Source organism: Carassius gibelio, chromosome A9 (assembly GCF_023724105.1).
Source record: "Carassius gibelio isolate Cgi1373 ecotype wild population from Czech Republic chromosome A9, carGib1.2-hapl.c, whole genome shotgun sequence".
In the NCBI taxonomy this organism is placed as follows: domain Eukaryota; kingdom Metazoa; phylum Chordata; class Actinopteri; order Cypriniformes; family Cyprinidae; genus Carassius; species Carassius gibelio.
The window spans coordinates 10,639,569-10,664,192 of record NC_068379.1 but is presented as its reverse complement, the minus strand read 5'-3'; the positions used below and the strand labels follow the sequence as shown (position 1 = coordinate 10,664,192).

The 24,624-nt window shown below is 39.4% G+C and overlaps 2 protein-coding genes across 2 annotated transcripts in view; one reads left to right on the top strand and one right to left on the bottom strand.

The window, feature by feature from the left end:
- The window catches only part of LOC128020222 (coiled-coil domain-containing protein 148-like), a 123,105-nt gene that overhangs the window by 35,820 nt on the left and 62,661 nt on the right, over positions 1-24,624 (bottom strand). Inside the window, exons 8-10 of the mRNA XM_052607003.1 lie at positions 23,954-24,141; positions 23,556-23,694; positions 21,804-22,010 (exon numbers count right to left, since the gene is read on the bottom strand). Of these exons, the coding sequence (XP_052462963.1) occupies positions 21,804-22,010; positions 23,556-23,694; positions 23,954-24,141 (534 nt within the window). The remainder of the gene's footprint in view (positions 1-21,803; positions 22,011-23,555; positions 23,695-23,953; positions 24,142-24,624) is intronic.
- LOC128020217 (uncharacterized) lies at positions 6,147-8,156 on the top strand. Its single transcript, XM_052606998.1, has one exon. It carries the CDS (start codon positions 6,283-6,285, stop codon positions 7,144-7,146), a length of 864 nt encoding a protein of 287 aa, XP_052462958.1. The 5' UTR covers positions 6,147-6,282; the 3' UTR covers positions 7,147-8,156.

Genomic DNA, 24,624 nt, shown 5'->3' with positions numbered 1-24,624 from the left:
GTATAAAATGTTTACTTTGACTATACTTCAGTGTACAAAGTATTTATTTAGTAAACTATCAGTAAACCTGTAAGCTCACTTTTAGTTTAATTGCAGTACAAACTACAAACATAGAGGTAAACTAGTTGTGTACTCAAAGTTTGCTACTGTTATACTTAAATATACTTAAAAGTATACTTTTATATACTAGAAAATGGGCCAATTTGGTCCCAAGGAATATTGAAACAGTACACTTACAAGTATACTACTAGAACACTGATATTTGTATACTTACTACATAAAGTATACTTAAAAATATACTTGAACTTTACTTAAGCATACTTAGTAAAATAAACTTGAAGTATACTACTTTTTTGTAAGGCTGGTCCAAGACTCAAACTCACAACCTTTGGACTGCAAGTCCGAATCTCTAACCATTAGGCCACAATATGATTCATAAATAAGGAATGGTGTGTCTCTTTCTTCACTTCTGTGTTGATGGTGTCCACTAAGCTATTACCACTTCTTGTGGACTATGTACAGCAAAGTGAGCGTGGGAGAGGAGTTAATTCAGCACAAACAACTAAATCCAAAAATGTGGGCCAAACACAAGGACAAAACAAATTTTTTCAATATTAGACTGTACACTGTATAAAAGGGATAGTTTACCAAAAAATCACGTTCTCAGTAACAGGCATGTGAGGCATCTTCCTCTTGCTTACATGCTTTATGGCGGATCACAGACTTATAAGAGCATTACTGCCACCTTTCTCTCAAAATGAACAATTACACTCTTGTCTACAATCTCTATTAGAGGTGTCAATGTTCCATTTGAGAGATAGATGGAGGTAATGAACTTATAAGACTGTGATCCTCAATAAAGCAAGAAGAGGAACACAACCCCTCACTCTCCTGCTGCTGAGAATGTGCTCAGAAAGACAAGCTCAGGAGAGATCTAACAGTTCGGGCATTGCGTGAGTTAAAAAAAAAAATTCATATATGAATACTGTTCAGTGTCTTGCACAGACTGATATTTTGTGTCTTCACCCATCAATCTATTATTAAGACCCACAGGGTTTATTTTATTTATTTTTTTAAATGTATGTTTTAGCCATGATTCCCATTCACCTCCATTATAAGATTGCCAGACTGCAACAGTTTGTGTAAAACATTTTGTTTGTGTTCTACTGAAGAAACAAAGGGTAAGCAGATAAACATCAAATATGAATTTTTGGGTGAACTATCCCTTTAACGAAAACACAGCCCAATCAATGTGAAAAAAATACTATTTTTCTTGAGAACAAGAAGGGTATTGAACTAGTGAACTAGTGATTAAAATTGTTGAAAACAACATTATTAAAGCTTACAACAGATTCACAATACTATAACAATAAAACTAAAAAGTAAAAATAAGAATTAAAATAAAGTGTGTGGGTACGAGGTTGAGACTTTGTTTTGAGGTATGTAATGCAGTTGTGCAAAGTACGCAACATTCAAGACATGATGTTTTTATAGTCTTTGATATGATATGAAGGGGGATAATAGTGCAATTTTAGAGACAGCTTTACAGTTTACTAAGGGTTTTGATGACCTGCAGGTAGAAGCTGTTTTTCAGCCTGCTGGTTCTGGACTGAATGCTCTGGTATCGCCTACCTGATGGCAGTTCAACAGATAAACAGACTGTGTGCTGGGTGATTAGGGTTAGTTGTGATTTTTCGAGCTTTCCTCAGACATTGCGATGAAAGATGTCTTGTAGGGATGGAAGTTTAATGACGATGATGATTTCAGCTGTTTTCACAACTCAAGGGCCTTGCAGTCAAGGAGTGAGCAGCCACTATACCATACAGTAAGGGACCCCGTCAGGATGCTCTCAATGGTGCATCTGTAAAAGTTTGTAAGGATATCGGGAGGCAGACCAAAGCTTTTGAGCTTCCGTAGGAAGTAGAGTAGCCGATGAACTACTGATGAGGTGTGCATAGACCAGAATAGATCTTCAGAGATGTGCACACCAAGGAACTTGATGCTCTTAACTCTTTCTACTGCAGATCTGTTGGTATATAATGGGGCATGGCTGACCTCCTGTAGTCCACATCTCTTTGGTCATCTCTTTGGTTTTGCTGACGTTGAGGCAGAGGTTGTTTTTATTGCACAATTGTGATAGTTTTCACACCTCATCTCTGTAGGCCATCTCATCTCCATTTGTGATGAGAACTAGGATTGATGTGTCATCAGCAAACTTAAAGATGACATTGGTACTGTGTTTGGCAGTACAGTCGTGTGTGAACAGAGAGTATAGGAGGGGGCTGAGAACGCAGCCCTGTGCTCAGGGTCAGTGTGGATGAGAAATGGTTACCAATTCTCACCACTTGGGGTCTGCAAGTCAGAATGTCCATTATCTAGTTTCAGAGATGAGAGTTCAGTCCTTTGTGATGAGTATTGATGGGATGATGGTGTTAAACCCAGAGCTGTGATCAATAAATGTAATTATCAATAAGATTCGGGAGGAGCGCGTCAGATACTTAGCCTAATCAACACAGGTGGACCACAATCAAGTAATCAATCCCATAGCATAAATATCGCTGACTTACCTCTATCCATTGACGGTTTATCAGCATGCTGGTTCGCTTCGTCAGTCACCTTATCACAGACCCAATTTTCGTACCAACGAAGAGTGCTACACAGGGGATTTATAAGACCTGCTGCTTTTGCCGGACCCGAGATCATTTCTACCCAGCCAAACACGGCCGTTGAGCAGCATTAAGCGTCATCGCGACAGCTGCTCTCCTCGCCAAGCCACACATCGTGGCCAATAGACTGTGCAAGCTCCGAGCTCGCCTCGCTCGATACACGATCGTGCCGCCCGAGACCGAGCTCTCGTCGAGCGCTGGATTGCAGCAGAAAGAATCCAACCAGCCTGGGCTGAACAGTTTTCACCGCGACTCAGTCTTTCACCACTGCGTTCCGGCCGAGTGGCAGTTTGAGGCCGCTTCCTCTAGCGGCGCAAACCGCGCGACGTTAACCAATACATTTACAGGTGAAGATGCTAAAAACAAGTTCTTCATTTTCTTCATTGGATTTTTACGGCAGTTGGCATCCAAAGTGTTGCATCTAAAAGCAGTTTCGCGGCTAAAGTTTGTTAAACGACGTGATGACGTAGTTCCGTCTTCTTCTACTAGTGTTTTATGGCGGTTTTGGCAAACCAGTGTAAAGGTGCATTACCGCCACCCGCTGATCCGGGGTGTGGATCGCGCATAGATTTGGACTACAGATACAACGTTCCGTCGGATGATGATGCCACTTTTAACCACGAAGCCCAGGCATTAGGTTAGATTATTGTAATGCCTTGTTCTCAGGCCTTCCAGCTAAATCGTTGAGCAAGCTTCAGTATATACAAATTCTGCCGCATGCGTGCTCACTTGTACTTCTCCTCGTGAACACATTACACCGGTTCTTTCACAATTACACGGGCTTCCCGTAAATGCGAGAATTGATTTTAAAATTCTTATCTTAACATACTAGGCACTTCATGGGACTGCACCTGAGTATCTTTGTGAACTCATCAGTCCTTATATTCCATCACGCTCTCTTCGCTCTACTGACTCTCTTTCACTTCACCAGCCATAATGTGAGCTAAAGACCATGGGGGAAAGAGCCTTTTCATATAAAGCCCCTAAGCTATGGAATGTACTTCCTCTGCACGTCAGATATGCACCAATGTTGGGTGATTTAAAAAAGTTGATTAAGTCACTTTTATTAAAAAAAAACCTTGTAAGTCTCTGGATAAAAGCGTCTGCTAAATGCTTAATTAGGGCCCGAGCCAATGGCCGCAGGGCCCTATTGTTCCCCTAAGGATTATTAGGGCTCAAGCCCAAAGGGGCGAAGAGCCCTATTGTTCTTCTAAGGATTATTCTTATTATTAGGGCTCAAGCCTGGAGGGCGAGAGCCCTATTGTTTTCCTTAGGATTATTTTTTATTATTATTTTTTTTTTTTTCTAACATTACGGGGGCTTTTGGGGCCCTTAACATGCTTAAAAAGTCTTGAAAATTGGCACACACATTGGAACCTGCGGCCATTAGGGCCGGGCAGAGACTGATACACGGGCGTGGCACAGGGGCTCTACAGCGCCCCCTGGAATATGGAGGGCCATATATTATACATACTTGTACGTAGACACACGAAACTCGGTACACATATAGAACTCATCAATAAAAACAACTTTCGTATTGCATATCATAGGCTCCGCCCAACAGGAAGTTGGCTATTTAGGGTTTATTATTCATATTTGTCATCAAAGTTGTGGGGGCTTTTGGAGTCCTTAACATACTCAAAAACTCTTGAAAATTTGCACACACTTTGGAATCTGTGGCCTTTAGGAGCCTGCAGAGGTTGGGACCCGGGCGTGGCACAGGGGCTCTACGGCACCCCCTGGAACACAGTCATAAATGTTGATTTATAGCTCACACATAATTGCACGTATTAATATGAAACTCAGTACACATATAGATCTCATCGTGCCGAACAACTTGCGTATTGCATGTCATAGGCTCCGCCCAACAGGAAGTCAGCTATTTAGAGTTATGTAAAAAGCGCATGCTCTGGAATTTGATATACTTGTCATAGGTTTTTTACTCGATTGCCACCAAACTCGGTCAACATGATCTCAAGACATTGGGGATGAAAAATTGCCAGGGGGTTTTTGATATCTCGAACGGTTTGCTCGTAGCGAGGCGTTGAATTTATGGCGAGAATTGAGAAACAGGAAGTGTCTAATACCATCCACATACATTTCCTAATTTTAATCAAACTTCATCAGATTATTCATTGTATGATGGCGATCGCATATATGTGACTATTAGGAGTCAAAGTTATAGCGCCACCAACTGGCAGCAGGAAGTGTGTCATTTTCAAAATGCTTTGAATTCAGCATCTTATTTTTACTCGATTTGCTTCAAACTTCATCAGAATAATGTTAAAACACAGCCGATACTAAATCTGCTGGGGGGATATTGATATCTAAAAATATTGTTGCAGTGGCAACATGTCAAACTGTAATACTTCTCAGGTGATTTTGAGGCATATAACATGCTTAGAATTTCATCAAACTCAGAACACATATCAGTATTAGTGACAGCTAGACACTGGCAAAAGTTCATAAGAGGGCGTGGAAGAGGCACTCTATAGCGCCACCTTTTGTCAAAAGTGGGGGGGTTAGTTTTAGCTACAGACACCAAACTCAGTACAAAAATTGTTCTCATCAAGACGGACAACTTTCTAATTCACAGTCATCAGCTACGACCAACAAGAAAGTCGGCTATTTTGATTTGAATGTGGATTGTTTTTTACATTTAGCTGTGAATTAATGCATACTGCTCAGAGGAGAGTAACACTATACACACCAAACTTTGTCTACATGTTGAAAAAACATTGAGGAACTTAAATTGTGAATGGGTTTTGGATAGCTTGGATGGTTTTGTCGTGGTGATTTTTTTAAATGACAGTAAAGATGGAATTATTAATTTTCCTGCATTTTTAAATTCCAAACACTTCAAAACCTTTTTTCATACAGAAAAAAAAGTTATTCTGAGTAAATATGCATAGTTTCATGACTTTACAACACTGTATGGATAACAGAAAATGAAAAAACTGTCAGACATCTCATCTCACTCTGTCCATCTGTTTGAGTGAGTTGTGCTTAGACTTCCATTGTCTGAGACAAAATGCGCCCCTAGGTGCAATTCCCGGACTAAAAAACGGAGGAGACTGTCTTTTGGTTTCACTTTTAAATCGGTTAAAATACAAATAAATACTTGGATTTAATTCACACTGACAAGCTAAACCAACATATATGATTATTATCAGGTCAGGGCTCATTAATAATTGATGTGTGGTCAGTGATACGTGAGAAACACGAGAGATGAATCACCGCTCTGAGCAAGAGCTTGTGGAATGATGAGCTCAGAAAAAAACGAGTTTATTCTTGTTTTATAGCTATTAAAAATAAAGTATTGCAGCGATATCACACAATTCACCAATTAGAGCACACCAAGAGCTAAATTAAGATGTTTTTGAACTGTTTGTGTGAAAATGAAATATTCGCGGCTGCCCTGAAATCACTGCCTCCGATCAGCGCGCACAGTGTCACAAGTTCAAAACTAACGAATTTATTCTTGTTTAAGAGCTTTTTAAAATAAATTATTGCCATAAATGCACACAATACATCCATTATAACACAACACGAGCTAAATGCAGGTGTTTGTGACCCGTTTAAGTGTGCAAGACTATTTCATCAAGCACGGTGAGTAATGGCTTCTCCTACAATTGTTATTTGCACCTCTTGCCACATGTACCGTTTATCTATCTCTGTCGCTGATGAGGGATTCACATGTGATAAATGCAGGGAAATAGTTAGGCTGACAGAGAAGATTTCAGAATTAGAGACACGCATCCAAACTTTAATTGAGGACAGTAAGAATGTTAGGGCTCTAGATATGGCTTTGGATGCGTCTAGCTCAGGGACTCCTGTACATTGTCCGGTTCCAGCAGAGCCCCTGCAGCAGGGCAACTGGGTGACGGTGAGGCAGCGTAGTCGTGGGTCAAAACACCGCTCTTCTGTTCCGATCAAAACATTAAACAGGTTCTCCCCACTCAGTGAAGCACCCACTGAGAAACCTGATGAAAGTGCTCTAGTTATTGGCGACTCTATTGTACGGAACGTGAATATAGAGACACCAGCCACCATAGTCAAATGTTTACCGGGAGCCAGAGCGCCTGACATCTTGGCAAATTTAAAAGTGCTGGCTAATGCTAAGCGTAAATACAGTAAGATTGTTATTCATGCCGGCGCTAATGATGTTCGACTTCGCCAGTCGGAGATCACTAAAAATAACTTTAAAGAGGTGTGTGAACTTGCAAGCACGATGTCAGACTCTGTAATATGCTCTGGTCCCCTGCCTGCTTACCGTGGTGACGAGATGCATAGCAGATTGTCATCACTCAATGGCTGGATGTCTAAGTGGTGCCCACAGAATAACATAGGTTTCATAGACAATTGGACGAGCTTTTGGGGCAGACCTGACCTGTTTAAAAGAGATGGTCTTCATCCCTCCTGGGGTGGTGCTGCTCTTCTGTCTAGAAATATGGCACATAGTCTTAGTGTTTATACTTGACTAATTGGGGCCCAGGTCAGGAAGCAGACAGACTGGCTAAACCGACCGTCTGCTAGCTGCCTCCCGTCACAGAGGTCAGTTAATTCTCAGCACATAGAGACTCTTTCACCTAGATATCACACTATAGAGACTGTGTCTGTTCCCCGAACTAGAAAATACAAAAAACGTCCAAACCAAGTTAAGGTTAACAATTTAATTGAGGTTCAACAAATAAAACACAAATGCAATATGGATAAACAAATGATAAAGATTGGCTTATTGAATATCAGATCCATTTCTACGAAAACACTTTTTGTAAATAATATGATAACTGATCATAATATAGATGTGCTCTGTTTGACAGAAACTTGGCTAAAACCTGATGATTACATTATTTTAAATGAGTCCACCCCCCAAGATTATTGTTATAAACACGAGCCGCGTCTAAAAGGCAAAGGGGGAGGAGTTGCTTCAATTTATAACAACGTTTTCAGGATTTCTCAGAGGGCAGGCTTCAAGTATAACTCGTTTGAAGTAATGGTGCTTCATATAACATTATCCAGAGAAACCAATGTTAATGATAAATCCCCTGTTATGTTTGTACTGGCTACTGTATACAGGCCACCAGGGCACCATACAGACTTTATTAAAGAGTTTGGTGATTTTACATCCGAGTTAGTTCTGGCTGCAGATAAAGTCTTAATAGTTGGTGATTTTAATATCCATGTCGATAATGAAAAAGATGCATTGGGATCAGCATTTATAGACATTCTGAACTCTATTGGTGTTAGACAACATGTTTCAGGACCTACTCATTGTCGAAATCATACTCTAGATTTAATACTGTCACATGGAATTGATGTTGATAGTGTTGAAATTATTCAGCCAAGTGATGATATCTCAGATCATTATTTAGTTCTGTGTAAACTTCATATAGCCAAAATTGTAAATTCTACTTCTTGTTACAAGTATCGAAGAACCATCACTTCTACCACAAAAGACTGCGTTTTAAGTTATCTTCCTGATGTATCCGAATTCCTTAGCATATCCAAAACCTCAGAACAACTTGATAACAGAAACTTGTAACAGAAACTATGGACTCTCTCTTTTCTAGCACTTTAAATACAGTTGCTCCTTTACGCTTAAGGAAGGTTAAGGAAAACAGTTTGACACCATGGTATAATGAGCATACTCGCACCCTAAAGAGAGCAGCCCGAAAAATGGAGCGCAGCTGGAGGAAAACAAAACTAGAGGTATTTCGTATTGCTTGGCGGGAAAGTAGCATATCCTATAGAAAAGCATTAAAAACTGCTAGATCTGATTACTTTTCTTCTCTTTTAGAAGAAAACAAACATAACCCCAGGTATTTATTCAATACAGTGGCTAAATTAACGAAAAATAAAGCCTCAACAAGTGTTGACATTTCCCAACACCACAACAGTAATGACTTTATGAACTACTTTACTTCTAAAATCGATACTATTAGAGATAAAATTGCAACCATTCAGCCGTCAGCTACCGTATCATATCAGACAGTGCACTATAGACCCCCTGAGGAACAGTTCCACTCATTCTCTACTATAGGAGAGGAAGAATTGTATAAACTTGTTAAATCATCTAAACCAACAACATGTATGTTAGACCCTATACCATCTAAGCTCCTAAAAGAGGTGCTTCCAGAAGTCATAGATCCTCTTCTGACTATTATTAATTCCTCATTGTCATTAGGATATGTCCCCAAAACCTTCAAACTGGCTGTTATTAAGCCTCTCATAAAAAAACCACAACTTGACCCCAGAGAACTTGTTAATTATAGACCAATCTCGAATCTCCCTTTTCTGTCCAAGATACTAGAAAAGGTGGTATCCTCACAATTATATTCCTTCTTAGAGAATAATGGTATATGTGAGGATTTCCAGTCAGGATTTAGACCGTATCATAGTACTGAGACTGCTCTCCTTAGAGTTACAAATGATCTGCTCTTATCATCTGATCGTGGGTGTATCTCTCTATTAGTTTTATTGGATCTTAGTGCTGCGTTTGACACAATTGACCACAACATTCTTTTGCATAGACTTGAACACTTTGTTGGCATCAGTGGAAGTGCATTAGCATGGTTTAAATCGTACTTATATGACCGCCATCAGTTCGTAGCAGTGAATGAAGATGTATCATATCGATCACAAGTGCAGTATGGAGTACCTCAAGGCTCAGTACTAGGGCCGCTACTCTTCACGCTTTATATGTTACCCTTGGGAGATATCATCAGGAAACATGGTGTTAGTTTTCACTGTTATGCTGATGATACGCAGCTCTATATTTCCTCGCAGCCTGGTGAAACACACCAATTTGAAAAACTAATGGAATGCATAGTCGATATAAAAAATTGGATGACGAGTAATTTCTTACTGCTAAATTCAGAAAAAACAGAGGTGTTAATCATAGGGCCTAAAAACTCTGCTTATAATAAACTAGAACACTGTCTAAGACTTGATGGTTGCTCTGTCAATTCTTCGTCATCAGTTAGGAACCTAGGTGTGCTACTTGATCGCAATCTTTCCTTAGAAAGCCACGTTTCTAGCATTTGTAAAACTGCATTTTTCCATCTCAAAAATATATCTAAATTACGGCCTATGCTCTCAATGTCAAATGCAGAAATGTTAATCCATGCATTTATGACTTCAAGGTTAGACTATTGTAATCCTTTATTGGGTGGTTGTTCTGCACGCTTGGTAAACAAACTACAGCTAGTCCAAAATGCAGCAGCAAGAGTTCTTACTAGAACTTACTGTGTGTGTGTGTGTTAAGTGAATTAGGTGTGAAACTATCAGGGAGCATTTAGTCTCCAGTGCCAACATTTTACAGAACTGCCACTTTCCTGGAGTCTCAGAATTACAATGTGTCAGGTTCTGAGAAATCAAAGATTCCAAAAAATGATTTAATTAGAATACCATGAAGTATTGTGAAATACTATATATTAAGACTTTATATATAGGCTTTATGAACAGATTAGAGTGACTTGTGAAGGACCAGCACCACCTCCTCTTGTCCGATGGGTTGAGGAATATATCTTCCAGAATCCGGGATTAAGATTTAGGAACTCATTTTTATTCCACCTCCTTTCCTGAAAGTCTGTCTTGCAGAATTGACTAAAAATTAATCTTCACATTAATTCCTAATTATTTTGCAATTATTTTTGTCAGTTCTTCTTGACCTGTTTTTTTTTTCTTCTTCTTTTCTGACCTCATGACCCAGTCAGCATTTTTGTGCAATGGTCAAGTCTTAACTTATCCATTTCTGTATTGCATTTGTGTTTGATATTTCTCATGGGTATTTCATAATTTTCGACTTTGAGTTAAAAAAGTTTGAGTTAAAACTCTTTTTTGGCGCATTTCATCTGTAAAAGAAAACATGCCTAATAATTCTGCACATGAATATAAGGAGTTTTTCTCTTCCAGCTTTCCTGGACTATTGTATAGCACTCATAAATGATTAGATAAAAAATAATGGTAGTTATTAAGATTGATATGGTTTGGAATTGGTAAAATGTGCTTGGAAAAAAAATTACAATAAAACAATGTTTTAATGTTTAAGTTTGGAATATTAACTGACATGAATGAATGCTATATAAATATTGTTCATGTTAACATAATGTTTATAAATGAAATCTTATTGTAAAGTGTTACTAAATAAATATATATATATATATATATATATATATATATATATATATATATATATATATATATATATTGTTCTGTGAATGTGATTTTAAAGTCTAGATGATTCCGATTAACCCTTTAACCGCCATATCCTTTAAAACCTCACTGCCAGAGGGATATTGTGAATGCACAGTTTACCTGATGCCACTGGGGTGGCGATGGCATTGGTGGCTTGAGCCCGCCATCGCAGCTATATATATATATATATATTTTTTTTTTTTTTTTTTTTTTATTAAACCTTCCGGGGGTTTTTGGGGGCCTTAACATGCTCAAAAACTCTAGAAAATTGGCACACACATTGGAATCTGCGGCCATCAGGACGCTGCAGAGGCTGGGACCCGGGCGTGACACAGGGGCTCTACAGCGCCCCCTGGAACACAGTCAGAAATCTTGAACCATAGCTCACACATACTTGCATGTATTTATATGAAACTCGGTACACTTATAGATCTCATTGAGCCGAACAACTTTCACACTATATGTCATAGGCTCCGCCCAACAGGAAGTCAGCTATTCAGGGCTGTTTAAAAAAAGCATGCTCTGGAATTTGAAATACTCCTCTGAGGTTGTCAACCCGTTCGCCACGAAACTCTGTGAACATGATCTCAAGACATTGGGGATGAAAAATTGCGAGGGGATTTTTGATATCTCGAACGGTTTGCCCGTGGCGAGGCGTGGAAATTATGGCTAGAAATGAGAAACAGGAAATGTCTAATAACATCCACATTCATTTCCTGAATTTGATCAAACTTCATCGGTTTGTTCGATGTATGATACCGATCTTATATATGTGACTATTAAGAGTCAACATTATAGCGCCACCAACTGGCAGCAAGAATTGAGTCATTTTCAAAATGCTTTGAATTTAGCATCTTATTTTTACTCGATTTGCTTCAAACTTCATCAGAATATTGACAAAACATGACCGATGTAAATCTGTTGTGGGGATATTGATATCTCATATATTGTTGCCATGGCAACGTGTCAAACTTTAATATTTTGTTATGGTGATTTTGAGGCAGACAACAACCTCAGATTTACATTAAACTCAGAACACATATCAGTATTAATGATATCTAGACAATGGCAAAAGCTTTTAAAAGGACGCGAAGGAGGCACTCTATAGCGCCACCTTTTGTCAAAAGTGGGGGGGTTAGTTTTAGCTACAGACACCAAACTTGGTACATAAATTGTTCTTATCAAGACGGACAATTTTCTAATTCACAGTCATAAGCTACGACCAACAGGAAGTCAGCTATTTTGATTTGAATATGTATTTTTGGGCTTAATTCGGCTGTGAATTAATGCATACTCCTCACAGGGGAAATGAACTATACACACCAAACTTTGTCTACATGTTGAAAAAACATTGAGGAACTTAAATTGCGAATGGATTTTGGTTAGCTTGAACGGTTTTGCCGTGGTGATTTTTTGAAATAACATTAAAAAGGGAAACATTAATTGTCTTGTATTTTTAAATTGCTGCTTCCAAACATTTCAAAACCATTTTTCATTTAGAGAACATGCGATATATGCATAGTTTCATGACTTTACAACACTGTATGATTAAAATAAAATTATAAAACTGTCAGACATCTAAACTCACTCTCTGGCATTCTCTCTGTGTGAGGGAAAGGAGGGGGAGGGGGAGGGGTGCTTGAGGGCCTGCCTGACAGAGAGAGAGAGAGAGAGAGAGAGAGAGAGAGAGAGAGAGAGAGAGAGAGTTAACATCTCTTTAATCACCAGAAAAAAACAGTAATTGTGTGTTGTTGATATTTTTTTTCATCATTAAGAAAGCTTAAGAAATCTCTAAATCATTTTCTGTCAGTTTTGGGGACGAAAAAAAAAAAAAAAAAACTATTACAATTTGTAGGGCTCAGACAAAATTATTTTATATGTTAATTTTAATTATGTTAATTGCAAAATAAAAAAAGATTTTAAAAATACATACACGTTGACTTGTATATATTTTTTTGTTCTGATAATAATTTTAAACTAATTTGATACTGACCTATGACAGACATTGTGATACATGACATGACCTGAATTTACACAATCTTGCTGATTTAACAGTAAAACAGTTCAGCTCACAGATAAAGACTAAGCTGTAATGCTGGCAAAAATATTTTACAAATGCTTATAGATCAATAAAATAGTTAAAAATGCTTTTTCACAAAGTGCATAATAATAAGGCATGTTGATATTCTGATGACATTTTTTTTCCAAGCACATTTTACCAATTTCAAATCACATCAATCTTAATAAATACTATAGATTTGGTATTTCATGATTTATGAGTGATATATATAATTTTCCTCGAAGGCTGGAAGTGAAAAGGCATGTTTTTAGGCATGTCTTCTTGTCATGAATTGGTCATAGAGCTCATTGTAGCAATGCTTCAGGTGTTGAAATAGATTTGTTATACATTATACAGGTTCACTGTTTGCAGAGTGTATACAGTATGTGTATGTGGTGCAGACGCAGCAGCAAGAGCATGTTATTGTAACACACCAATACCTACAAAAAAGACTCTTGGACCAAAATTCTAAATCCAACAGGAACTCAGTTATTTTTTATATTATGAGCAAATGTTGTGTAATTTTTGTCATTTCCAGGCTTTGTATTTTAACGAACTCCTCCTAGAGATTTATTCAGATCATTACCAAATTTGGTATGCCTAATCTAAAGGCCTTTGCGATGTTAAATTGCGAAGATTTTGAGTTTTCGTTGAAGGCCGTGTGTGTGGCGGCCTGGCGAATTTCGATGATTCGCCATGAAACAGGAAGTTGCTATAACTCACACATACAATGTCCAATCTGCCCCAAACTTCACATGTTGGATAAGACTCCTGACCTAAACAGATTGACATGCCCAAATTCAGTTATAGTCATAGCGCCACCTATTGGCTACAGGAAGTGACATATTTTAAGCTGCGACAAACTACTCCTAGAAATTTTTGACATCAATATCTTTTTTGTGGTCAGTCTAATCTAAAGGCCTGTGCGATGTTAAATTGTGAAGATTCTGAGTTTTCGTTAAAAGGCGTGTCCATGACGCCGTGACAAAGTTCGATGTCTCGCAATGGGAATAAAAGATGTTATAACTCAGGCATAAAATATCTGATCTTGCCCGAACTTCACATGTGTGATAAGGGTCCTGGCCTGAACACATCTGAAGGCCAATATTCCATTATAATGATAGCGCCACCTGCTGGCAACAGGAAGATTGGCAAATATATGGAATAAACTTTGATATATATTCCACTTTTATTTATGAGTTTAAATGCATATTTCTCACCGTTCACCTATTTACTAAATCCATTCGCTGCTGGTAAGCCCGGGTGCGAGGGCCCGTTCATCGCTGCTTGCAGCTTTAATTTAATTTTAAATTTTAATTTCCATGCAATTCTGGTAGGACCAAATCATTTAAGCATCTGTCCTCGTGTTTTGATGCAGGATAGCAAGTGTGAGTAAAATTACTGTCGCCCTTTAAGGACCGTAATACGGAAAAACTGGCAAGTAAATATCTTTAGAAACCACTTGGAAGTGAATAGCACATAACTGCTGTTAACCCATTTGCTGCAAGCATCGCCAACGGCCCCAGTCTACTATCGTTTCACTTTCACAGCACGTTAAACATCACTCTCTTACTTGATCTGGATAAACCGCGCATCAATTGAAGTCTAAAGACTTTGGCTTTTATATTTGACCAATATTTCGATAAAACATCATTCCAGTGATAATTTTCCATCATGTCAGGAAAACTATTCCTATTCCTGAATGGTAAACGTCAAAGTGTTAGCTCGTGGACAAATGTTGATCATGGATCTAGTCAGAAAGAATCATGAACAGAAACATCTTTATTTTGGGTATGTCATTTCTGTCTCCATGCCAAAAATGGGGGGTGTCCGGTAAGGGGTTAACGTTACTGCTATAATCATGTCTTTCGGTACAACGTCTTACAAGACTAAACATGCTCAATCGTTTCCAAAAGCCTCTGTTTCCACAGTCCATAATACAACGTGAAAACAGCGTTCCAAACGTATCCGCTCGGGAGACCGTCTAAAGAGCCCGGAGGCCAAATGAGAGGAAAGATGCTTTTCCAACAGGAACATAATAAGGTGGACAAGGCTTGAGGAATTGTCAAATCAGGCAACAAATTGCTAAGCTGGTAACACAGTAAGCTACCCATTTATTTTTAGCTTGCCCCATCAAATGTTACTAACCCTTTTTACTCTTCCCACAGCCAACATCTACAGCAGCCGAAGCAAGTAGCCTTTCATGTACCTCCTCACTGCCGCAGCAGTGTCTGCTCCCGCAGGAGCCTTACCTGTATCTCCCCACTGCCGCAGCAGTGTCTGCTCCCCAGGAGCCTTTCCTGTACCTCCTCACCGCCACAGCAGTGTCTGCTCCCGCAGGAGCCTTTCCTGTATCTCCCCACTGCCGCAGCAGTGTCTGCTCCCGCAGGAGCCTTTTCCGTTCTCCCCACTGCCGCAGCAGTGTCTGTTCCCGCAGGAGCCTTTCCTATACCATTCTCCAACCAACGATTTTTATAATAATCATTAGGCGGCCTACCATAATTCGGCTATCAAACCGCTCCGTTATCCCATCTCAGCACTGCATTTCCCGCTCGCCTGTGCTCTCAAAGGATGATGTGAGCCCGTAAGTGAAAAAAAAAAAAAAAAAAAAACGTCACAGGCAAACCTAGCAGTATTTAAACATAGTATTTTATACTTAATGCCAGTGTATCAGTACGTCCGAAGGTATATTTTTCGATTATTGGTTCCATAGGCTCTTTTCATGCACCTGCATGGTCAAAATGGCAAATAGTAAGCTCAGACAGTATAAAGAATCTTTCTCTTACTCCACCCATGCACGATTACATCGTCGATATGTACCATCGATCTCACGTGCTGACAATGACCACATCGCCGATACATGTCACCTATTTGGGGTACACTAGCACAGGAAATCCAATTTATTTTTCACGCTTAATTTCGGATACTATGATTGCACCAAGATTTTTCGGACTCATTATCGGAAGCAGCTCATTGGATTTGCTAAACAATTATTCAAGTAAGCCTTACAGCGTCTACCCTCGTAGACAAACAGATCATCCTTAGTATCGAACTCCCTGCCAGGCGCTGCAAGAGGGCTCCCGGTTGAACCAACCTTTGCCTTCTCCGTTCAACTATCAGCAAAGCTTACTCGTATGAAATCGCAAGTATTAAAATCCTGCCAGATGCTTTCCCACTTAATCAATCTTGGACTTTCCATCCGACCACCAGCGAAGCTTACCCGATTAAAAAAGGCAGATTATTTTAATAAATAATAATAATAATAATAAATAAAAATAAATATAAATATAAAAATAAATAAATAATAAATAAAAAGACACCGGATAACCTTACCTTTTTCAATCCTATGGCCGGCAAGGCTTCTCTCTTCGATGCCAAGAGCTTGAGCTCCCATCGGATGCTGACGAGAGCCTCCTGGCCAGACAACCTCACCTTTTCCATTCTGCGGCCAGCAAGGCTTACCCGTTCGTTGCCAGGAGCTCACACTCCCTTCGGACGTAGGTGAAAGCCCCCGGCTACCTGCTTTGCCATTCTGTCTTACGTACGGAGAGGTTTACCCATCCAATGCACGGAGTCAGGGCTCCCATTGAATGTAGGTGAGAGCTTCCCGGCTAGACAACCTTACCTTTTCCGTCCTTTGGCCAGCGAGGCTTAACCGTTCTATCCGGGAGCTAAGCTCCTGTTGGACGAAGGTAAGAGCCTCCCGGCCGGACAACCTTTTCCGTCCTTCAGCCAGAGAGGTTTACCCGTTCGATTCCTGGAGCTAAGCTCCCGGCTAGACAACCTGAACTTTTCCACCCTTGGCCAGCGAGGCTCACCCGTTCGATGTGAGTGCTCCCATCGGACGCTGGCGAGAGCCTCCTGGCCAGCCAACCATGACCTTACCATGTGGTTTAGGTTACAAACCTACAAGCAAGCTGTTCAATGCTGCAAGTACCAAACACACAAATAAACCCTCCTGTTCTGAGTTAGAGGCCCCATCGGATGCAGCGAGAGTCCTCCCAGTCGGGTTTTCCTTTCCAACCCTCCCCGTCCGCCGAGGCTTACCTGTCTGTCGCGTGTGCTCCCTTCAGACGTCTGGCGAGAGTCTCCCGGACGTGCCTATGTTTGCCGGCCGCAAACGAGTCTCATCCATCCGATGCCGTGAGTCGGGATCTCCCTTCAGATGTCGCCAGAGTCCTCCTTGTCGGCCAGCCCAAAGCTTTTTATCTGCCAAACCGAGAGGACCCAGACGTCCGTCATCCTGAGTCTCAATCTCCTGTCAGAGGCTTCATGGGCCCTCTCGGTCAGCGTTAGGCCCTTCACCCACTGAATAGCAGGGGGTTTCAGCCAGTAAGGCCCGTACGCCGACACCGTGACCTATTCCGGTCGAGGCAACTCGGGTCCTCCCGGTCGGGCACCACAACCACGCTGCTCCTCCTCATCGGCCGGTAGGGCTCACCGTTCCAACGCCAAAAAGTTGAGCCAGTTGAGCATCGGCTCGATACCGACCGGGCGCCAACAACCACGTAGTTCACTAGCTGCAGCCGGTAGGGCCTACTCTCCCAACCCCCAAGTCGCTCCCTCCGGAGTACGTAGGCCCTTCCAGCCTGCCAACGAGATGACTTCTCAGAAACCAAATCAGCCCCCGCCAGTACTCTGCTTTTTTTTCTTTAAATTGGCGGCTGTCCTCTTGTACATTTGCCTTTTTGGGGGGTACTCTAGGTTCGGGCCATTCCCGAGCTCGGAGCTCTTCCCCGGACAGCACGCCAAATACGCATACAATACCTCAGCTAATTATATGCAAGCGTGAACTAGTGAAATGTAATTATCAATAAGATTCGGGAGGAGTGCGTCAGATACTTAGCCTAATCAACACAGGTGGACCACAATCAAGTAATCAATCCCATGGTATAAATATCGCTGACTTACCTCTATCCATTGACGGTTTATCAGCATCCCTCCTCCACCCCATCTCCTTACTTCAAGTTCACTTGAAGTCTTTAATGAGATGCTAGAAACACATTTATGATGATAGACTTCAATGCCACAGGTCGGTAGTCATTCAGGCAGGTGACAACAGACTTCTAAGGCACAGGGACAATGGTGGTTTTCTTTAAGCAAGTGGGAATCACTTACAGTCTAAGAGAGAGATTGAAGATGTCTGTAAGCACCTCCGCTACTTGGTTGGCACGCGATCTGAGAACACCGCCATGAACACCATCAGGACCAGGTGCTTTGCATGGATTGATCGCTCTTCAGTGGTCTGGTTACATCATGCGAGGAGAAGGTAATAGATGCTCTGCATTTTTTCAGTGTTTTCTTGGCCAGAGAGACACATTTGCTGTTTAGATTGACCTATACTTGGACACGTCTTCATTAGGGCTATGTGGACTAGCATGCTGTGATTTCTGCAACGGTGAATATTTACAATATTCAAAATTTTTTATTAATATTTGATTAATCATTTGTTAATGTTTATGCAGTAGCCAACCTAAAGTTCAAACTATTCATAATTTGTAAATGTGTATAAATAATTGCTAATCATTTAATATCTTTACTGGCACTGGACTTTTAGCTGCTGAAAAGGTTTGTGTGAAGGGTGGCTGGACTAGCTAAGTTTAGCTAAATACTTGCTAAAGACATAACAGAAATTGTCATTTTGGTGCAAAATATGTTTTTACTGTCTTAACACTCACATTACTATACTATCTTTAGTATATCATTAAACAGTATATTCCTTGAATCAAAAATCAACAGGAGAGAAAAAAAAAATTGCTAATAATACAAAGTTTTAGACATTGCAGTCAAATCTTGCCGTAATAAATTAGTTTTCAGCTGTCACTGGAAAATTGTTAGAGATTCAGCATTCCGGGGGGGGGGGGGGGGTGAAGATCATTCCACTATTCAGGAACAGTGAATGAAAATGTTCTGGAAAGTGATTTTGTGCCTTTCTGGGATGGTACCATGAGGCGTCGCTCAATTGTAGATCTCATGCCTCTGGAGGGGCTGTAGATTTGTAAGAATTAGAAGAAGTATGATGGTGCTGAGCCTGTGGCTGTTCTATTTGCAAGCATCAATGTCTTGATGTGAACTGCAACTGGTAGCGAATGCAAGGCCTTTTGAGTCATTGAAGATCAGTTGTGCTGCTGTTTTCTGGATCATTTCAAGAGGTTTCATTGTGAATGATGAAAGTCCAGCCAGAAAAGCATTGCAGTAGTCCAGCCTAGAAATGGCAAAGGGCTGGACAAGAAGTTGTGCTGCATGTTTAGTTAGGAAGGGCCTGATCTTTGCACTGATGTTGTGCAGTGCAAACCTGGAAAATCAGTTTTTCCAATGTGGTCAGAAGTGGACATGTGAGTAAGGATTTTGGTTAAGAATGACTAATTTAAATTCAAACAAAAATTAATAGAATGCAGCCATTACACAGGATGAGGGACAGACATGGAGGATAGGATCAACACAGAGCTTTAATGACGAATTTTTGAGACAAGAACCGGAAAATTAACAACGGAGTATGGCAAGATATACACCTCAACTGAATGGTAACAGTCTTTCTATTTTGCAGGTTGTGGGACTGAAGAGGATGATGAAAGGCCATAGACTAATGTGATTGACGTTGAGGTCGGGCGGAGTTGAGCTGAGTTGGGTTGAGTTGGGCTGTGTATAGTGCGTCATCTAATGGAACCCATCAGCTGTTCTGAAAGTTGTTGCAGTATGTTTTCAGAAAGTATCCAATCTCCTGGTTTTAATTTTTTTTAAGATTAACTTTCACACTCTAAATAGAAACTGGGGGTCTTGATCAGAAATTAAATCTAAAGGTACATCATAGTTTCTGAAGATTTAGTAAAAAGGCTTTAGAGAACTTTTTTCTACTACAACTAGAATGCTTGTGAAGAATTCACAGGCATTGAATAGGCGATGGAAAAAGTTTACCATCAGTTGGGGGATCCTAGTACAAACCAATGGATTTCCTGAGACAGACAGAGCTAACAGTAGCGATTATGAATGAGCAAGATTATTTGTTAGATACCTGTGATACCATGGAGGAATGCACTGAGTCAATGAGGGAAATGTAAAGAATTGATGGAATGTGGGTCTTTCCCTCATGACATCTCAGCAGAATAGTTTCTGACTGAATGGCCTTGGTGATTTGGTGATCTGTTCATCAAGCGATCACTGAATCAAGCTGAATCAAGTCGACGGTTATGAAAGGATGAAGGATGTTCTCGGGAGGTACAGTTGGAGAGTCTGGAGAGTGCAGCTAAGAGAGGGCATCAGCTTTCACATTTTTGGTTGTGGCTGATGGTATCCAGGACAGAGACTTGGGCTTTTTGCATAGTAATGAGGTTAACAGTGAAGGAATTTGGCTGAAGTTGGAGATAAAATGTCTGTAGATGTTATAGCAAATCCAACAGATCATTGTAATTCCTTAACTATAAAAGATAATATCCAGTTTCTGACAGCTTTAACCATCCCCTGGTCCATCTGTGCACTATTGGCATTGATGATGTAGCCAAGAAACTAGTAAGAAGATTGATGAAATTCACATTTCTCACATTTGAGGTAGAGATTATTCTCCTGAACCTTTTTGAGGACAGGTTTAATATGGAGATAGAGATGGAATGGTTGGTTTCGCTCTGGAAGTAAATTAAGATGTCATCAATGTAGATAATAACAAAATGGTGGAGGTACTACCAGAACACTTTGTTTATAAATCCCTGGAATAAAGAGGGTTAGTTGGTTAGCATGTGGCATGACCTGGTACTCGTAGTGTCCAGTTAGTGTTATGAAGGCATCCTTCCATTCATCTCCTCTTCGTATAAAGATGAAGTTGTGTCATGTGTTATTCAGTTGCAGCGTGGTAAAGATTTTGCTCTGTGGAGCATCTTGAGGGCAGAGGGGACCAGGTTTGACCCTAGATTCAGTACAAGTAAAATACTTAAGGATTGTTAAAATAAGATATGTGAATACTTTTGCTCCAGTAGCATTCAAATTGGTCAACTGTAACTTTTAATGGAGTGAAAGTGACGTGACATACAGCCAAGTATGGGTGACCCATACCCAGAATTTGTGCTCTTAATTTAACCCATCCAAAGTGCACACACACAGCAGTGAACACACACACGGAGCAGTGGGCAGCCATTTATGCTGCAGCACCCGGGGGGGCAGTTGGGGGCAACAAGGGCACCTAAGTCGTGGGCTTTGCCAGCCCGAGACTCAAACCCACAATCCTAAGGTTAGAAAAAACGTGACCAAAGAAAAATGATTCGAGAATTTTTAAATATGAGATGAATGAGCACAAATTGAGTCAAGTTGCGATACCAAATAGGACTACAGGCAGATGGTAGTTGCCTTATCTTGACTGAATATGATTATATTCAGAATCACTAAACCATTGACCCTCACATACTCTAAAACACACTTCTTCAGCCAGCATCCACTACAAGGCAATGGCAGGATATGAATTTTGACAACTATGCAGCAATGCACATCAATGTTAACAAACTCATATCATGTCATTTACAAGTTCAGTGTAGACTGCCTGCTAGAATCTTTTTGCATTCTATCCATTCCTAACTCATATGGTAAATGACTGATTGACTTTGAGCTGAAACTACAAAAAGACTTTCATTAATTAATCATTAAAAGGCAGAGTATTTTCAGATATCATCACACTTATGTTTGGTGTCAACTGGAAATTACTCATCCAGTAAAAGCACAGCTGTGTTCTGATAAAGAGAGTAAGAGAGCAAGAAATATACAGAAAGAAACTAGAGAAGTGTAGATGTGTTGGGCTGTGTGTTCCTATTCCACTAAATGGAATTGCAAATGTAATATTTTGCAAACAGAATCCTCAAGTATTCACCACAGTATCTTAAGATGGTAAATGTCAAAACCTTTGCTCTGAGCTTGAGACAGATGTTCTGCTGGCCTGAGCGCTGTTTCTGAAGTTCCTGCTGCTGTATGTGAGATATCCTGCAGTCCTCCAACATGCTCAGAGCCCTCAGGAGCAGCTCTGAGTGATCCCGTTGCCAGCCCTGCAGGATCAGATTCTTCTGTGTAATGCTGAAATGATACCAGTCACTCTGACGCTCATGTGCAATCTACAATACAACAAATAATCACAGATACAGTGACTGTTCACAAGCATGACCAGGAAACAGACTCACTGACACCACCTTAGTTGAAGTATTTTTAACAGCTCTTTTGAGTATGATGCAAGAAGCTTTATACCCCTGAAATTGGTTTTTCAAAAAAAAAAATCTTTGATATGACATATTTAAAAATGTATCACCTTCTATGTTGAACAGTAGAGTAAGTGCTGTTTGTTAAAAATCAAATAGCTCAAGTTTACCGTAATTAAGCCCCAGTGCAAACTTAATGGAACAAAATTCAGTACACCTTTTATTACTAATATTCAAATATCTTAAATCTCAACACGTACTCAATCCTCCTTGACAGTTTTGCACAAATTTCTAGATTCTGATTTTTTTTTTTTTTTTTTTTTTTGCTAAATATGTTTTATTATTATTATTATTATTATTATTATTGGACTTAAGTCAGGTGAAATACTTGGCCAGATCAGTTTTTTTTTTATTTTTCTTTAGAAACTTTTAGGAACAAGAAAAAAACTATTAAGTGTGACTTAGATCATGGTCAGTCATCTTGACATCCAATGTTTGGGTAAATGCACCAATAATCTATAGATTGTAAAAGTATCACACTGTCTGTGGCATCATTTTAGAAGAAAAAACTCTACAGCTCTGATTATGATACTGTGGATTATTCTGCCCCATCTAATCATAAACTATGTTCAGTGTTTTTGTTTTTTATTTTTCATAAAAGGAAATATTTACTTGGCAACTTCAACTACAAGTGACTTATAGTATACAAGAGAAGTGAGTACACTCCTCGGCAATGTAGCAAAAAATGTCAAAGAGAGTTATTAAAATTTTGATTCATTTGACCTTTTTTGCTAAATTGTTGAGGAGTGTACTCACTTCTCTTGTACACACTTGTGCCATCTACTGACAAAGCTATGTAGACTGCAGACAGAAATCAGAAAATGATCAGAAAATTATTTTAAATACATCTTTTCAGTGTCACTGAGGTGAATCTACATCCCCACCAACAAGCATTTTAAACACAGTAGCTTTATTTTACATAAAGTAATAATAATAATAATAATAATAATAATAATGGAAAAAAAGAAAAAAAGTATTCTATGAATTATACAAGGGAGTTTACTGTATGTAAACTATAAAGAGAAAATCATCTTACGTCTTAAAAAAATAAGCTTTTCGGTTAGTTTTGACAAATTTCTGGTTCAAGCCCCACCCATATTAATTTATTCCTGAATAGAAACACCAAAACAGACAGATGTTCCTTTATGACCAGATACATTTCTGCATTTCTGCATTTGTAACTTTTCAGCTAGTTCATCCAGTTTTTACAAAAGAAATGCCATATTTTTGTGTATATTGGTATATATAGGGCTAGGATATAATATTGTTTGGTCAGAACAGGACAACCCTATATGTATGTGCATACGGGTTAACGTATGGGTGACTCTGCACAACTCTCTGCTTTATCAGACCTCACCAGAGAGAGAAAGACAAAAGGAGACCGCTATATGAAGGAGTACTGACCAGTTTCTGTTTGGATATATGTGGCAGCATTCTCTGCAACATGTCCATGTAAAGTGAGCGCTGGCTCCGCAGACTTGGGGAATACTGACTTATTATGTGCTGGAAACACCCATGATCTTCTGCATTCCAGCCACAAATTCTGAGATAAACACACACAGTATACAGATGACACTTCACAAATTATATTTCCAAGATTATACTGGACCGGCCCACTTCTGAAACAACAAAACAAAGCAAAAACGTTCTAAAAAAATGTTGTGATCAAGTTTAGCATCATTCTTAATGGATTTGTTTAAAAATAATAATAATAACTTCTAACTCTACATGGATTTGGAACAAGTCATGACCACTGTAGGTGATAATAAAGAGTTAATAATAATATGTTATGAGTATGTTACCTGTACAAGCCTTGCAGTTTGGTCTCCACTATCGCTAATCTGAGTTTATATTTATCCGTGAGAGAATGAAAGCTGTCGATAAGATCTGATCTGAGTTCAGTATATGGGCAGTCTGCAATAAAGATCTCATCTGGAACCTTCTCCAAATATGCTACCTGGTCTTCCATTCCAGCAGACAGCAGGTTCTCCTATAGGATAAATACAGTTTTATCTTCAAACATGGTTGAAAAAATGTTTTACTACAAATTAATGAGACTTATAGTACAAACACATTGTACAAATTTACACACCCTAATATCACTGATTAATGTTTGATTAAATACTCTTTAAAATGAAAACAGAAGTTTTCTGGCTATTTGTTAATGTCTTTTTAAGATAATCTTTTTGAGGTATCATTTATTTTTATTTTTTTTATGTTCTTTAAAATGAAAATGACCTGCCACCTGACTGGCTGGTAGTCAACTGTGATTCATGACGGTCATTGAACAAAAGGCTAATGGCTTAATTAAATAATAATAATAATCAAAAGGCATTTAAATTATATTTTACATAATAAATTAATTTCAAATAGAATGATCCTTACGAAAGCCTGTGGCCAATTAAAATCAGCATTTAAAGGTCACATAGCATATTTCAACAAATGAAGCTGTCCAAAAATACTGAAAGGATAG

Excerpts from the sequence above, each read along its gene's own strand:
- LOC128020217 (XM_052606998.1), top strand. The coding sequence starts at position 6,283 with ATGGCTTCTCCTACAATTGTTATTTGCACCTCTTGCCACATGTACCGT.